The sequence below is a fragment of the Canis lupus genome, chromosome 17 (genome assembly GCF_011100685.1).
Source record: "Canis lupus familiaris isolate Mischka breed German Shepherd chromosome 17, alternate assembly UU_Cfam_GSD_1.0, whole genome shotgun sequence".
In the NCBI taxonomy this organism is placed as follows: domain Eukaryota; kingdom Metazoa; phylum Chordata; class Mammalia; order Carnivora; family Canidae; genus Canis; species Canis lupus.
The window spans coordinates 63,583,908-63,598,087 of NC_049238.1; the positions used below are offsets into that span (position 1 = coordinate 63,583,908).

At 60.0% G+C, this 14,180-nt stretch overlaps 2 protein-coding genes across 2 annotated transcripts; both read left to right on the forward strand.

The window, feature by feature from the left end:
- The first annotated feature begins 527 nt into the window (after positions 1 to 527).
- On the forward strand, positions 528 to 5,767 carry PPM1J (protein phosphatase, Mg2+/Mn2+ dependent 1J). The gene is made up of 10 exons (XM_038562341.1): positions 528 to 880; positions 2,146 to 2,260; positions 2,729 to 3,016; positions 3,307 to 3,419; positions 3,735 to 3,819; positions 4,390 to 4,508; positions 4,711 to 4,774; positions 4,927 to 5,034; positions 5,152 to 5,303; positions 5,448 to 5,767. The coding sequence occupies exons 1-10, from the start codon at positions 543 to 545 to the stop codon at positions 5,593 to 5,595; spliced, it is 1,530 nt and encodes a 509-aa protein (XP_038418269.1). The 5' UTR covers positions 528 to 542; the 3' UTR covers positions 5,596 to 5,767.
- Positions 5,768 to 8,113: 2,346 nt separating this feature from the next.
- On the forward strand, positions 8,114 to 13,988 carry RHOC (ras homolog family member C). The gene is made up of 5 exons (XM_038562364.1): positions 8,114 to 8,222; positions 11,277 to 11,440; positions 11,975 to 12,095; positions 12,416 to 12,546; positions 13,383 to 13,988. Exons 2-5 carry the CDS (start codon positions 11,285 to 11,287, stop codon positions 13,554 to 13,556), a joined length of 582 nt encoding a protein of 193 aa, XP_038418292.1. The 5' UTR covers positions 8,114 to 8,222; positions 11,277 to 11,284; the 3' UTR covers positions 13,557 to 13,988.
- Positions 13,989 to 14,180: the final 192 nt, after the last annotated feature.

Genomic DNA, 14,180 nt, shown 5'->3' on the forward strand with positions numbered 1-14,180 from the left:
TCGGCTCCAGCCCGCGGGGTCAGCGGCCGCGCAACACACCCAGCGCCTGCCCGCTCGCCTTCACGCTCACCCTCACTGCAGCAGCCCCAGCCAGAGGTGGGGTCACACCGGGGGCTTCACACCCAGCGGTCGCGGAAGCCACTGCTTTCGCCTTGAGGTCAACAGCTCCATCACCCTCCGGGCAGGCCGCCGCTACAAGCATCTGCCCCGTCACAAAGGGGAAGTTCCAGCTGATGTGTCGTCTCCTCCGCGGCCGAAATAGGAGTCCTGGCCTCCATCCCCTTCCCGCCATAGCGGACCCCACTTCCCCAAAGAGGCTAAGGCGGAGCCGAGTGGGAGCCGGGACGCAGCCGGCGGGGAGCCCGAGGGGCGGGGCCGGGGGCGGCCCCGAGCGGGAGGAAGTTTCGCCGGGCCCCGCCCTGCCTTCCCGGAGCCAATGGCCGGGGGGAGCCCGCGGCAGCGAGCGCCGCCCACCGCGCTCCCCAGGGGGCGGGGCCGTCCTCGGGGCGGGGCCACGGCCGAGGGCGGGGCGGGGAGGCAGCATGCTCCACCGGGTGCGCTCGGCCGTGGCGCACCTGGTGAGCTCCGGGGGCGCCCCGCCTCCGCGCCCCAAGTCCCCAGACCTGCCCAGCGCGCGCTCCGCGCCGTCCGCCGCGCCTCCAGAAGCGCCCAGGAGCCCTCCGGCGAGGGCGGGGAGCGGGAGCGGGAGCGGGAGCGCGGCGCCGGCGAAGACAGCAGAGGCTCGAGCGAGCTTCTCCCGACCGACCTTTCTGCAGCTGAGCCCAGGGGGGCTGCGACGCGCCGACGACCACGCTGGCCGGGCTGTGCAAAGCCCCCCGGACACCGGCCGTCGCCTGCCCTGGAGCACGGGCTACGCCGAGTGAGCGCCCCCGGGAACACCGTAGGCAGGATGGGACCCCCAGCCCCCAGCCTCTTCCCCGGCTGGGCATCCCCGGCGCCGGGACGCGTGCCCCTGGCGGCGCGCGGCGCGGGGAGCTCCCTTCTCCCGGGACCTCCGCTATCCTCCGGGCTTCGGGCCGCACCCCCTCCCAGCCCCTTCTCGCTCGGCGCGGTTTTCCTGAGGACCTTCCAGCTCCTTGACCCTCCCCAGCGCCGCCCCCGGACCCAGTTCCCTTCCAGAGACCGGAGGGCGGAGGGCCCCGTGGAGGGGGGTGCGCTTCTAATAGAGGAGGTGGAGGCTGCAAAGACTCGCTCCTGGGCTTCCCGACCCTAGCGCCCCAGTTTCTGTCCCTCGTACCGTTCCCCTCCCCCTCCACACCCAGAAATAGCCCGCGACACCAGGCGGCCTCCGGCTTCCCCGGGGGCGGGGGAGGGGGCCGCCCGGGGAAGCAGACGGGTCCCCTTTTGAATGTCCCTCGGCGGGCGGGCCTTGCCCTGGCCGGGCCACGGCGCGGACCCCCGGCCGCAGCGGCGGGAGCAGCCGGCTGGCTCCCAGCCTGGCCACGGGGTTAATGTCTCTACTGGGAGAGCAGAGCACTGAGGGAGTCGGGGGCGCTGAGGTCGCTGAGTGGCGGCCAGTAGACCCGAGGCCCCACCACCAGCTCCTTGAGCTATTCGGGGAGAGTTGGTGGTTATGCGGCTCCTGCGCAGTCCGGGTGGGCTTCCACCCCTACCCTATTTCAATTCCTGTTTCCCTATATGGGCTGGAGCACTTCCTCACTGCCAAAGCAGCAGAAACTTTCACTGGATGATTTTAAGATAAAGGTGGGTGTGTGTGCCCATGAGGGTGGGGCGCCATGACCAGGCACTAGAAAAGTTGATTAGCAGGCTTCAGGGTGGGATGTGGGATCTTGGCAAGCAGGGCAGGGAGACCTTCCAAGGTCCCTGTCCAGCCAGCTCCTTCCCCAGCAGCCCGGGGGAGCACCCTTTGCCAGGGATGGGGGAGTGGAGGCAGGCACCTGCCACCGTGGGCCTTCCTGTGAGGTGGTGGGGCCGGACACCCAGACGTTACTCCTTGTGCCTTGGACTGCCTCCCTTCTCCACCTCTTCCTGGCCTGGATCCCAGGTGGCTGTGACCTTTCTCAGTTTGGCTGGCGGGCTAGAGAGGGTGTGTGTGTCTAAGGTGAGGGTTATTCCAGGACCTGGTCTGGTGTCCAACCTGATGTGGTCACTCTGGCCTGGCAGGGTCATCAACGCTGGCAAAAGCCGGCACAATGAGGACCAGGCCTGTTGTGAAGTGGTGTATGTGGAAGGTCGGAGGAGTGTTTCAGGGGCACCTAGGGAGCCAAGCCGAGGTCAGGTAAGCCCCTACCCCTTCCCCTAGCCTCCGGAGACTGGGGACACCGATTCCCCCTATTGTAGGCATTCAGTTTGAAAACGAAGACAGCCAACCTAACTCCTAACTCGCTGGCTTTCTACTTCTGGCATGGAAATGGCATTGACCACTTAGACTGTCAGTATAAAATTTGTTCAGTTTGCCACTTAGAACTTAGGTAGTCCCGTATTTATGGATGACTTAATTAACTGCCAATGTTGATTTTTGTATCTTTTATCCTTGGAGCTTGGCGTTTTTGATGCTTTACTTTCTGACTCATAATAGGCCCTTGATAAATGAGTGAATAAATCTGATTCACCTTTCATATCAAACTCTGACCTCCTCTCTGATGTTTATATGGTTGCCCAGTCTTGCTTTTCTCCTTACATAAAACACACACTCGCATACATACACACATACTCCCTCATTCATCTCCCACTTTTCCTCCACCAGGGACTCTGCTTCTACTACTGGGGCCTGTTTGATGGGCATGCAGGGGGCGGAGCTGCTGAAATGGCCTCCAAGCTCCTGCATCGCCACATCCAGGAGCAGCTAAAGGACCTAGTAGAGATACTCCAGGACCCCTCGCCACCTCCCCTCTGCCTCCCATCTACCCCAGGAGCCCCAGGTTCCTCTGATTCTTCTCACTTGGTTGGTCCCCAGTCCTGCTGGTCTTCACAGAAGGAAGTGACCCATGAGAGTCTGGTAGTGGGGGCCATTGAGAATGCCTTCCAGTTCATGGTGAGTGAGAGTGGGTGACTCTCCGGAGCAAGGGCCTCCTAGGCAGATACTCTGGTCAACTCTGTATGGGAATCAAGTGGCCTAAGGGGCCCTGAGAACCCACATCTTTGAGGGCCTGAGCAGAGATTGGTTCCCAGGGGAAGGAAGGGGGAGTCAGATTCATGTCTTCCTTCCTCTCCTCCAGTGTGGCTTGGCTGGGCAAGTTTACTTCTGCAGATGGGGGTGGAGGTTGTGTGCCTAAAACCTCTTCCCCACTCCCCCCCCCCCCTTTGACCCTTCCTCACATGCAGGATGAGCAGATGGCCAAGGAGCGGCGTGGCCACCAAGCAGAGGGGGGCTGCTGTGCACTGGTAGTGGTCTACTTGCTAGGCAAGGTGTATGTGGCCAATGCAGGTGACAGCAGGTATGGGGAGGAGGTGTATGAGAATGCCTACAGGGGGTCACACTCTCTGAGATGGGGGAGGAGAAGAGAATGAGGTGGTGGGTGTCAAAAAATAAAAAACTGGACAGAGGGAGGGTGTCAGGAGGGGTCACAGACACAAGGAAGGGCCTGAAATAGCCACGGCAGAGAGGCAAGATGAGGGTTTGAATGAGAAAGCCCAAGGTCTGAGTGAGGACCCCCAAGATAGAGTCTTAATGGGGAAGGCCTGGTCTTTCTGGAATTCTCCACAAGGAGTCTGAGGAGAGCCCAGCCCAAACGTTTTCTTCCTCTGGGCAGAGCCATCATTGTCCGGAATGGTGAAATCATTCCAATGTCCCAGGAGTTCACCCCGGAGACTGAGCGCCAGCGCCTTCAGCTGCTTGTAAGTAGGCACTACCCCCCCCAAGGCCCATTCTTCATCGACTCTTGGTGGTTCCCTTTAGCCTATGTCCCCACCTCCACACACACAGCTCCTTACTGGCCGCTCACTGGAAAGGCTGCTCTGCTCTCCACATGATGGCCCAGCCGGGCCAGTGGACTGCAGAGCAAGAAGGAGTGTGCGCCCCTCTCCGGTGCTCCCACCATGGCCCCAGCTAAGGAAGGAAGTGGAGTTAGAGGTGGAGAAGGGAAGTAGCAAAGGCCTCTGAGGGGTAGCGTGGTTCAGTGCCGTGCAGGGCTGACTCCCGAGCTGCGCTGTCTGGGGTTGAATCCTGGTCCGAGTCCTTTGCTGATTGTCTGGCCTTCAGATGTTTTGCTAATTCACATCCACAGCCCCTTCCCTAAGGGCGGCCATGAGGTTGGATGAGTTCCGGTACCTTATTAGCATGAGAACAGTGCAGGGCACTGCCCCTCATTTGCGGTCCTGCTGCAGTTCATGCGGTCTCTAGGCCAGGCCATGCCAGGAGCCTGATGCCCGCGGCCCTCTGCTCTGTCTGGCCACCCCCAACCCCAGGGCTTCCTGAAACCGGAGCTGCTAGGCGGTGAGTTCACCCACCTGGAGTTTCCCCGGAGAATTCAGCCCAAGGAGCTGGGGCAGAGGATGCTGTACAGGGACCAGAACATGACTGGCTGGTAACACTTCCCTCTGAGCTGGGGCCCGTTCCCATGGCAACACAGCCAGGCCCTTACCAGCCACAGGAAGCTGGAGACTGGGCCAGACTGGGGGTTGGGGGGATGTGTTCCTCTTTAGGGGCATGTATGAGGAGCATAGGTCCTCAGGGAGAGGGCCTTTGGATGCCTGGGTGATTCCTCCTCTACTCCCCCCTTCCCCCAGGGCCTACAAAAAGATCGAGCTGGAAGATCTCAGGTTTCCTCTGGTCTGTGGGGAGGGCAAAAAGGTAAACTCCATGGTAGAGGAGGGAGAGGGCAGGAGGACCCACCACAACTTGTCTAGGGAGGTGGATGTTCTATCCGAGGGTTGGGGTGGGAGGGTCCACAGCTTCAGAGCCTGGGAGAGGGCCGGGGCAGCACCCACACTCCTTCCCTTCAGGCTCGAGTGATGGCCACCATTGGGGTGACCCGGGGCTTGGGAGACCACAACCTCAAAGTCTGCAGCTCCACTCTACCCATCAAGCCCTTCCTCTCCTGCTTCCCTGAGGTGAGCCGTAGGGGGGCTTCCTCAACCATCCCTTCCCTCCTCTGGTGGCCCCAGGCTGGCTTTCTCCCAGGGTCCCTTTGTCCCCAGGCTCCTTCTCCACTCTCTGCTCCCCACCAGGTGCGAGTGTATGACCTGACACAGTACGAGCACTGCCCAGATGATGTGCTAGTCCTGGGCACCGATGGGCTGTGGGATGTCACCAGTGACTGTGAGGTAGCTGCCACTGTGGACAGGGTGCTGTCGGCCTATGAGCCCAATGACCCCAGCAGGTAAGGGTTGCATGGCCATGGGGGGATGACAGTGGGGAAGGTAGGGGCAAAGGGAAGCAATGTTTGGGGGCCCACATGAGGGCCTGTGTATTGATCTTCCCATATACATGTTGGTACATGAACGTGCATGTGTGCTCCTGGCAGGTACACAGCTCTGGCCCAAGCTCTGGTTCTGGGGGCCCGGGGCACCCCCCGGGACCGTGGCTGGCGTCTTCCCAACAACAAGCTGGGTTCCGGGGATGACATCTCGGTCTTCGTCATCCCCCTGGGAGGGCCAGGCAGTTACTCCTGAGGCGCTCAGCCCCGACCCTCCCACCACCATCCTAGCCTCTCCATGCCTACTGTCTGCCAACCCAAACTCTGCAGTTGTCCCCCTGACCTTTAGTGGCAACTTAACTGAAGAAGGGATATCAGTTAGATCCAAAATTATAGCTAGTGGCAAATAAACCGGATGAATAAAAATGTGTGTCTTGATTTACTCTGATTAGAAACCAAAAGGCTCTTTCAGAGGGTGGAAGGCATACCAGAGCAGCCCTAAAAATGTAGTGCTCCCAGGTTCCTTCCTTCTCTCCACCCTCGTCCCACTCAGTGCACTCTCAACCGCTTCTGTGGCTTCATACACCTGCTGGCGTTCTCCAAGTTGGTATTTCCAGCCCAGATCCTGAGCTTTTGGCCCACAGGTCCTAGTTGTCTCCTGAACATCTCCTAGACATCCCATGGACACTTCAACTCAACATACTTCGGAGTCCATCACTTCCCTACAAACCTGAGCCTCCTGGTTCACCACATCAATGGGCCCCAGCTTGTCAGCCCAAGGTAGAAAGCTTGCAGTTGCTCACCTTTGACTTCTGCCTCTTACTCAGCAAGTGAATCAGTCCCTATGTGCTGTTGACTCTATATTACAAAATATATTTGATACTTGTCCACCTGTTCCCCACCCCTACTATTACTACGACATTAGTCTCCGAACTCTTGTCTCCAGGTCACAACCCCGTATCCCCGAATATGACCTTTTTTACAGTGTGGATCTGAGTTGGTTATTCCCTTGAGAGAACATTTCAGTGGCTCCCTACTGCACCTTGACCAAAATCAACACTCAACTCTTGAGTGTGGCATACAAGGATATTCATGATTGGGCCACTGCGTCCTCTTCCAGCCCCATCTTTCAGCCCCAACCCCACCCTCCCAGGGGTTCCATAACTCTTTGGGCCTATTGTGCCTCCAACCCATTTAACATCTACACATCGCCTTATCTGGAAAACTTCACTTGTCCTTCGGGCCTGGGTATCCCACAGCCCATGCATGCCCCCTGTATAGCCACCGCCTCCTGTAACGTAACTGTCTACATCAGGAATGGGTATGGTAGAGCCCTGCTGTCCAGGTCCACTAGCTCTGCAACCCCTCCAAGCCTCAATTTGCTTCTCAGCAGAATGGAGGTAACAGTGCTACCTCATACAGTTGTTTTAAGGACTAAAGTAGCTTATGCATGCATGTAGAGTCAGTTGCATGTAATGAGAGTTCCGTAACTTGCTATCTTCAAGTTGGTTTTTGAATTTGGACTGTAGGGTCTTTGAGGACAGAAATCCATCTGAACTGAGCTCGTAGCTCCCAGTCCACACTCAGTGCATGTTTTTTGAGCACCTGAAGAGGCTTGGGGACCCAACTTCTCTGGACCTCGGCTTACTCGTTTATATCAAAAGTGTGGTCTGCACTTCAGAGCTTTTAAGGCTACATGACTTCTGACATTCGTTCATTCAGAGAATATTTCTTGAAAAACGGTGAGATGTGCCACACAGTGTGCCAGGCAGTGGGGATGGACAGGTGGGAAGGGTGTAGAGGACAAGCAGGGAGAAAGCACCAGCTCCAGAGCCAGATGGCCCTGACTGAACTCTCACTTGTCTCATACAGATCGCAAAAATTTGGGCAAGCCACTTGTCTGAGCCTCAGTATCCTTACAAGCAAAAGGAGATGGATATGCTTAACCCAAAGATCCATGATGAGTAGTAAGAGGGCTGAGCTATGTAGCCAACAGGTCACAAACTAGTAACATCCTGGTAGGCTTCCTCATCCTCATCCTCATCCTCCTCAGCCACCTGAACGGGAAAAGTGTAGACAGACACGGAGATGAGGGCCCAGCGCGACGTGTCGGACCGGCTGGGTCCCCAGCGGCACAGAGGCAGCGCCCGGGAGACGGAAGGTGGCTTCCCGGCTGAGACCAGGAAAGGCTTCCAGGAGTGCCCTTTCGGGGTGCACAGTCACCGACCCGAGGAAATGCCGAGCGCGGGGAAGGAGGGGGATTGTGGCCTGGGTCTCAGAGGATCCGAAAAGTCCCAGGGGCGGGGCGTGATGTTGGACGGAACCGACCCCTCAGGACTTCCCGAGCGGAGAGCGGCCGTCCCGGGTGGGCGGGGCCCCGGGGGTGGGCGCGGGCGCGGGGCGCCGCTCGGCCACGGGGGGGCAGCAGCGGCCCTCCCCCCGCCCCCCCCCGCAGCGCCCCGCAACTTTCCCCAAGACCGACTCCCCCGGGGGCTGCAAGGCGGGGCGGAAGCCGAGGCCCCTCGGGGCCCGCCCACTCCGTCAGCGGCCGCGCGGCCCCCGCGACCCCGGCCCCGCAGCCCGGGAGGACCGCGGCGGCCCCAGGCCGGGCCGTGCGCAGCCGGAGCCAAGGGCCGCCCCGCCCCGCGGCCCCGCCCCCGCCCGCGGCCCCGCCCGCGGCCCCGCCCGCGGCCCCGCCCCGCCCCGTGGCCCCGCCCCCGCCCCGCGGCCCCGCCCCCTGCGGGGCCCGCCTCGCCCCTCCCTCCCTCCCTCCCCCCCTCCCCCCCTCCCCTCCCCGCCGGCGCTGGAGGAGGGCGGGCCCCCTCCCCGGGTCAGTCTCAGCCTCTGGCCCTGGCCGCGCAGCTGGAGGCGGCGGAGCGGAAGGTACCGGGCCGGGCCGGGGCTCGGGGTGGCGGGGCTCGGGGTGGCGGGGCGTCCCGGGAACTCGTCCCCGGAGGGCACCGTCGCCTCCGTCCGCTCGGCCGCGGCTCGGGCGGGCGCGCGGCGGGGAGGGGGCTTTGGCCCGGCCGCTGCCCCGCGGGGCCTCCGGCCTCCCCTTCCCGGCTTCCCGGAACCCGCCCCGCCGGGCGAGAAGCCAGGAGGCGACTCCGGTCTCGGCGACGGAGCCCCCGGCCCGACGCCCCGGCCCCCATCCGGACGGAGGTGGGAATCCGGGCACGGGGCGCGGTGTGACCCCGGGGCGGCCGCCGCTCGCCGAGGTCTGGTCGCCCCCCTAGACGGCTCCCGAGCGGTCCTGGGGCGGGAGCCGGGAGCCGGGGAGGCCGGAGGCGCAGCTCCCTCGGAAGAGGACCTCCTCTCTCCCAGACCCCTCCCTCCCTGGCACTCCCGGAGCCCTACGGGGCTTGGGCCGGAGGACCCGGCGCTGAGTCCTGCCCTCACTTCTGGCTTGAAAGTCGACGTGGTATCTGATTTCTTCGCCAGCCCTCAGGGCTGGTCTGCAGGCTGCAGCCCACCCTCAGGCATCTGGAAATTTGGAGCAGGATTGAGGGGAGAGGGTGGTTCGTCTTGTCCTAGGGAAGGCCCAGGAGCTGGTGGGCTGCATCCCAGCCTCTGTGTTGGGTTCTGTTGCCCCTCTGAGGGTCAGTAGGGCAGTTCCTGTGGGGCTGCCTTTCACAGGGAGCTGTTTTCCTTGCCAGGTTGGCCTTGGGCCTACTGGCCTGGCCTGGCTTGGCCTAGCCAGCTGCTTTTCTTGCCCAATGAGAGCGTGAAGGGAAAGTCTTTGGATTGAGCTGGGGGCTCCAGATCACTTAATGCATGCCCTTGCCCCTGAATTCTGGCCTCTGTGCCTCCCACCATCTGGTACCACCTAAATGCCCTGCTGCAGGGAGGCAGTGAGTGGCCTGCTCACATCTAAGCAACCGGTTCTCACTGTGGACGTGACTGCCCTTCATCAGCACTGCCCATCCCAGGTGCCCCCAGCCTGTTTTCGCCCAGCTGGGCCAATGGAACTAGCGGGACTGGGTACGGGGGAGTTAATCACTTGGGCAGAATTTCCAGGGAGAACTCCCTTTTTGAAGGTGGTTTCCATCTTTGGAGGGGACCTGCTGGCACAGTGAGTGCCTTGCCTATCTTTTGGGGTACTAGGGGGAGAGCCCCTTTGTGGGGGGGACAGTGTGGCGGTATCCTCTGAATTCCTATAAATTCTCTCTGACTCATCCACTTCCTCTCATCCCACTTGTATGTGTGTGTGTGTGTGTGTGTGTGTGTGTGTGTGTGGAGGGAGGCCACCCAGGATCCCACTGTTGGAGAGAACTAGCTTTGGGCTCAGACTCCTTGCTTTCCTCAAAGGCAGACAAGCCAGGGCTGTGGGGTGGTGGTGGTCTGAGGAGTCCAGGAGCTCAGCCCAGTTTGACAGGATGTGGGTCCGAGAGAAAAAGCCCGGTTTGGGGCAGAGATCAGGTTACCATCCCTTTCTCCCTTAACTGCTGGCTGCCTGGTTGGTGTGGGGACTGGCCCTTTTCTGCTCAGTTTTGGGAGCTCCTCCCAGCTCCGCCTCTGGCCCCCTCCTTCTTCCCTACGGCCTCGCCGCCTCCCGGCTCCAAGTCCGCCCTCTCTTCCTCAGAGGCCGCAGACCTGGGGGAGCCTCAGCTGGCTGGAGAGCAGCTTCTGTCCCCAGGGAGGGAGGAAGTGAGGCTCAGATCCGGGGCTAGGAGGCTGGGAGGCTGCGGAGGCTTGGTGCTCGCTCGGCTGTGCTGGGGCTGGGACCCTACGGAAACCTCGGCAAACTGACTCCTTGCCCTGAGTCACAGGGAGGGGTGGGCAGGGCCTTGGGGTGAGCTAGACAGAGGGGAGGAAGGGGCTGTTCCAGGAGTGGGTGGAGGTGATTCCCTAGTAGATTATTGTGTCACTCGGCCCATGGTGGATGTGTTGCTCCCACAGTATGGTCATTGTCCCCTGCCTGGGGCTGAGTGACCCAGTGTTGCCGCCAGGGCCCAGGAGGATGGGGAGAGGAGGGCAGGCTGCCCAAATGTGGGCTGTGGGCACCGCGGGGACTGAGCCTCCTTTGTGCGACTGGGGCTAGCTTTGGGGACTGGGATGGGGTGGGGTGGGCCGGGGAGGCTGGCTGGCTGCTGCCACTGCCCTCCCTGGGTTTCCCCTCCCTCGGCTCTCTTTCCCATCTCTGAGGTGATCCGTAGAAAAGGTGACAGACCCTAGAGTCATGGAGCCTGGCTTCCAGTGTGCCCCCGCCCCCCCAGCTCTGACACACGAGTCCTTTTTTTTTTTTTTTTTTTGACACGAGTCCTAACCTCACCTAGGTTTGTTTCCCGTTTGTCAGAATGGAAGCGCACCCTCTACCTTCCCAGGCTTCTGGGGACTGAGGGGGATGGTTTTTACCGAAATGCTCAGCAGACTTGCTCTTACCCACCTGTCCCCTGGTAGTTGGCTGTGCCAGCCTGTGGTCTGGAGAGGGACTCCTCACTGCAACGGGGCGGGCATGACCTGCTCTGAGCCAGGGCCGACGTGTCCATGATAGGGCCCTTGTGATTGCTAAACTTTAAAAGTATCAAAATCCTGGTAACAGAGTGTGACTTGAAGCCCTGGTATATAGCAGGTGAAAGCCAGCTCTTCCAGAAGGGGCTCCAACCCTGGAGCCCCCCTCTAGGTGTCCAGGATCTCACAGTTGGCGGATTGGACCAGAAATCTATTTTCTGTCCCCTGGGTGGGTGGTCCTTCCACCTCCCACCCCTGTATTCTAATCTGTCCAGGGACACCTGGCCCTGCCCCCGAGATTAGAAACTTCAAGCTCAGTTGTTTGATCGATTGGTCCTTGGCAAGAACGCACACCTGAGTAAGGCCCTCAACCTCCCTTTGTGGAGGCTTCAGTTTCCAGGAGGTCTTGGGGGCCCCAGAGAAATGTTTTGGGATTTACTGGCTTCTCCTCCTGCCCCCACCCGGCCCCCGCTTCCCTCCTGCCAGCCCCAGCCATGGCTGCGATCAGAAAGAAGCTAGTGATTGTGGGAGATGGAGCCTGTGGGAAGACCTGCCTCCTCATCGTCTTCAGCAAGGATCAGTTCCCAGAGGTCTATGTCCCTACTGTCTTTGAGAACTACATCGCGGACATAGAGGTGGACGGCAAGCAGGTGACCGTGGAGCCCCTCCTGGTGCCCCCGGGGGAACCCACCCCGCCCTAGTCCTACAGCCCTTGGCTGCCCCTCCTCACCATCCATACACTTCCCTGCTCCAGTCTCCCTGCTGGACTCAGTATAAGTCAGGAAGCGAAACTGTAGTTTCAGGACATTTAGAGATGCCTCCTGGTTCTCTGCCCCCCGCCCCCACATCCCATCCATAATCTGGGCCCCCTCCGACTCCAGACTACAAAATGGGGGTAATGACAAGGCTTCCTTTGGAGGTTCTTGTGACTTATGGTCCATTCCTGGTGCTCAGGCGGTGGCTCATGACCTCCATGAAGATCAAGCACCTGTGTCTCAGCATCTCTAGAAACTCACCCAGTTTATGTTGTGTGACAGTGATGAGCATTGTCCCGGGCACATAGCGAGGGCTTTTGTAGATGGATATTGAGTGAACCTAAATGACCAGTGGTTTCAGAGGACCTCTGGGTGGTAAGGGAGGGCCTGGGACCCTCAGGCCAGCTACTCACTGGCCCTTGGCATCAGGTGGAACTGGCTCTATGGGACACGGCTGGGCAGGAAGACTATGATCGCCTACGGCCTCTCTCCTACCCGGACACTGATGTCATCCTCATGTGCTTCTCCATCGACAGCCCCGACAGCCTGGGTGAGGTGGGGTGAGGGCATTGGGAGAAGGGCACTGAGAAGCTCTTGGGACCAGCCCGCTGGGGGCAGATCTCCTTGGCTCAGTTTAGCCACCTTCAGAGATGGGGTGGGGAGAGGTGCCATTAGGCTCCTGCCCCTGCACTATGGGGTGGGGACTCTGGCCCTGGGGAGGATCAGAGGGGCTCTTGAGCCATGAAAGGGACTGTCATGTTGAAGAGCCTCTAAGACAGCTGCGGGGAGAAAAGGGGGCTTGCGGGGGGTGGGGGGGGGCTTTCTGGCCTAAGTGGAGGCACCAACACCTGTTGGGACACGTCTGTGCAGAAAACATTCCTGAGAAATGGACCCCAGAGGTGAAGCACTTCTGCCCCAACGTGCCCATCATCCTAGTGGGGAACAAGAAGGACCTGAGGCAAGATGAGCACACCAGGAGAGAGCTGGCCAAGATGAAGCAGGTGGGTGGGGCTCCAAGGGGGGGGCGGGGTGGAGGACTGACCCTTCAGGGTCTGCTGTCCTGCTGACCTCCCTGGGGGAGGTCTGCCTCCTGCTCCCTTCCACGGTGTAACTAGAAGGGCTCTTAGTCTCTGGTCCCACACCTGGTGAAATTATCAGCAAATGAAGTGATTTATCAAAGGTCACCTGGCATTTTAGTCTATTCATCTGTTGTCCATTCTGTTTGGGTTGGACGATTAAAAGGAGTGAGTATCCCTGTCCTCAGAGACAGCCTCTTACTCTAGATGTTTTGCTTGGGGTAGCCAAAGTCATGCCATCAGAGTATACCTGGGGAGGTGCAGGTGGGAAGGCATCGGACATGGCTGGAAGGCCCGGAGAGCAAGGGAGTTGGCTTACCTGGTAGTGGCTCTCTGGCCAGAGGACTATGTCTATTAAGGAGAGTTGCCAGGGGGATGAGGACTATGGACTACCCTGCAAGTATAATTATGGCACAGTCTTAAACCGGGTCACACCTGTGTGTTAGGATTATTTTGGCAGGCACGGAGCATGGACTGGAAAGAAATGAGAAGGGAGATCCGTTAGGAGGTGCCAGATACTCATTCTGGCAGGAGGAGGGCATACCATGGGGTATGGGGCTGGTGGAGGCAATTTTTAATGTAAGCGTTTGAGTCTTTTGGGTCCTGGCCCAGAAACCACCCTGGGTGGCTGGGGCTTGAGTGCTTTGTGAGGTGAGAGCTGGAAGACGTATTTGTTCTGATTACTACACTTATGGGTAAGGTGGGGGAGAGTTACAAGTAGCCAGCAGCTTCCTTTGACCTCTGGCCTTCTATCTTCTCAGGAGCCCGTGCGATCTGAAGAGGGCCGGGACATGGCCAACCGGATCAGTGCCTTTGGCTACCTGGAGTGCTCAGCCAAGACCAAGGAGGGGGTGAGGGAGGTATTCGAGATGGCCACTCGGGCGGGTCTCCAGGTTCGCAAGAATAAGCGCCGGAGGGGTTGTCCCATTCTCTGAGACCACTGAGGCCTCCCCTGTTCACCCCCCCCCTTCATGGGGGTGCAGAAGCTCCCCACTTCCTGGCCCCACACTTGTTGAAGGAAGGCTTCCTTGTCATTCCCTCCAGCCCAGGACTGCATCTGAGTTTCCCCTGCCCCACCAGACCCCAGGGTGGTGGTAGGCTGGCCCTCCCTGCCCTTCCAGAGCAAAGTCCCTTGTCCTGTTGCCTTGGTCCAGGGGTGAGGCTCTTGATCCCTCAGCCTTCCCCAGAGGATCATCACACACCAGCACTTTATATACTTTGGGCTCACAGGAGTGTCTGGGGTAGGGGACTTGGAGGGTGTATGTCACCCAGAGCCCCGGGTCCCTGGCATTTATGCTTTGGTTGGGGACCTTGCCTCTGGCTGTACTTGGTGGAAGGCATGAATAAAGGCCACAGGTTCCAACGTGTGTGTGGCAGCTTCCCGTTTTTCTCTCCAGGTCCCTGTCTTGGCCATGAGCTAAGAGTCCCATCTCTCCCAAGTTGCTGGCCAGGCTGGCCCCCTGTTTGCAAATACAAGGTTCCTGGGCAGGCAGGGTGGAGTGTCAGAGCAAGGGATGAGGTCATGCCTGGCTCTGGGAGTTGGAGGCGGGTGAGGGGAG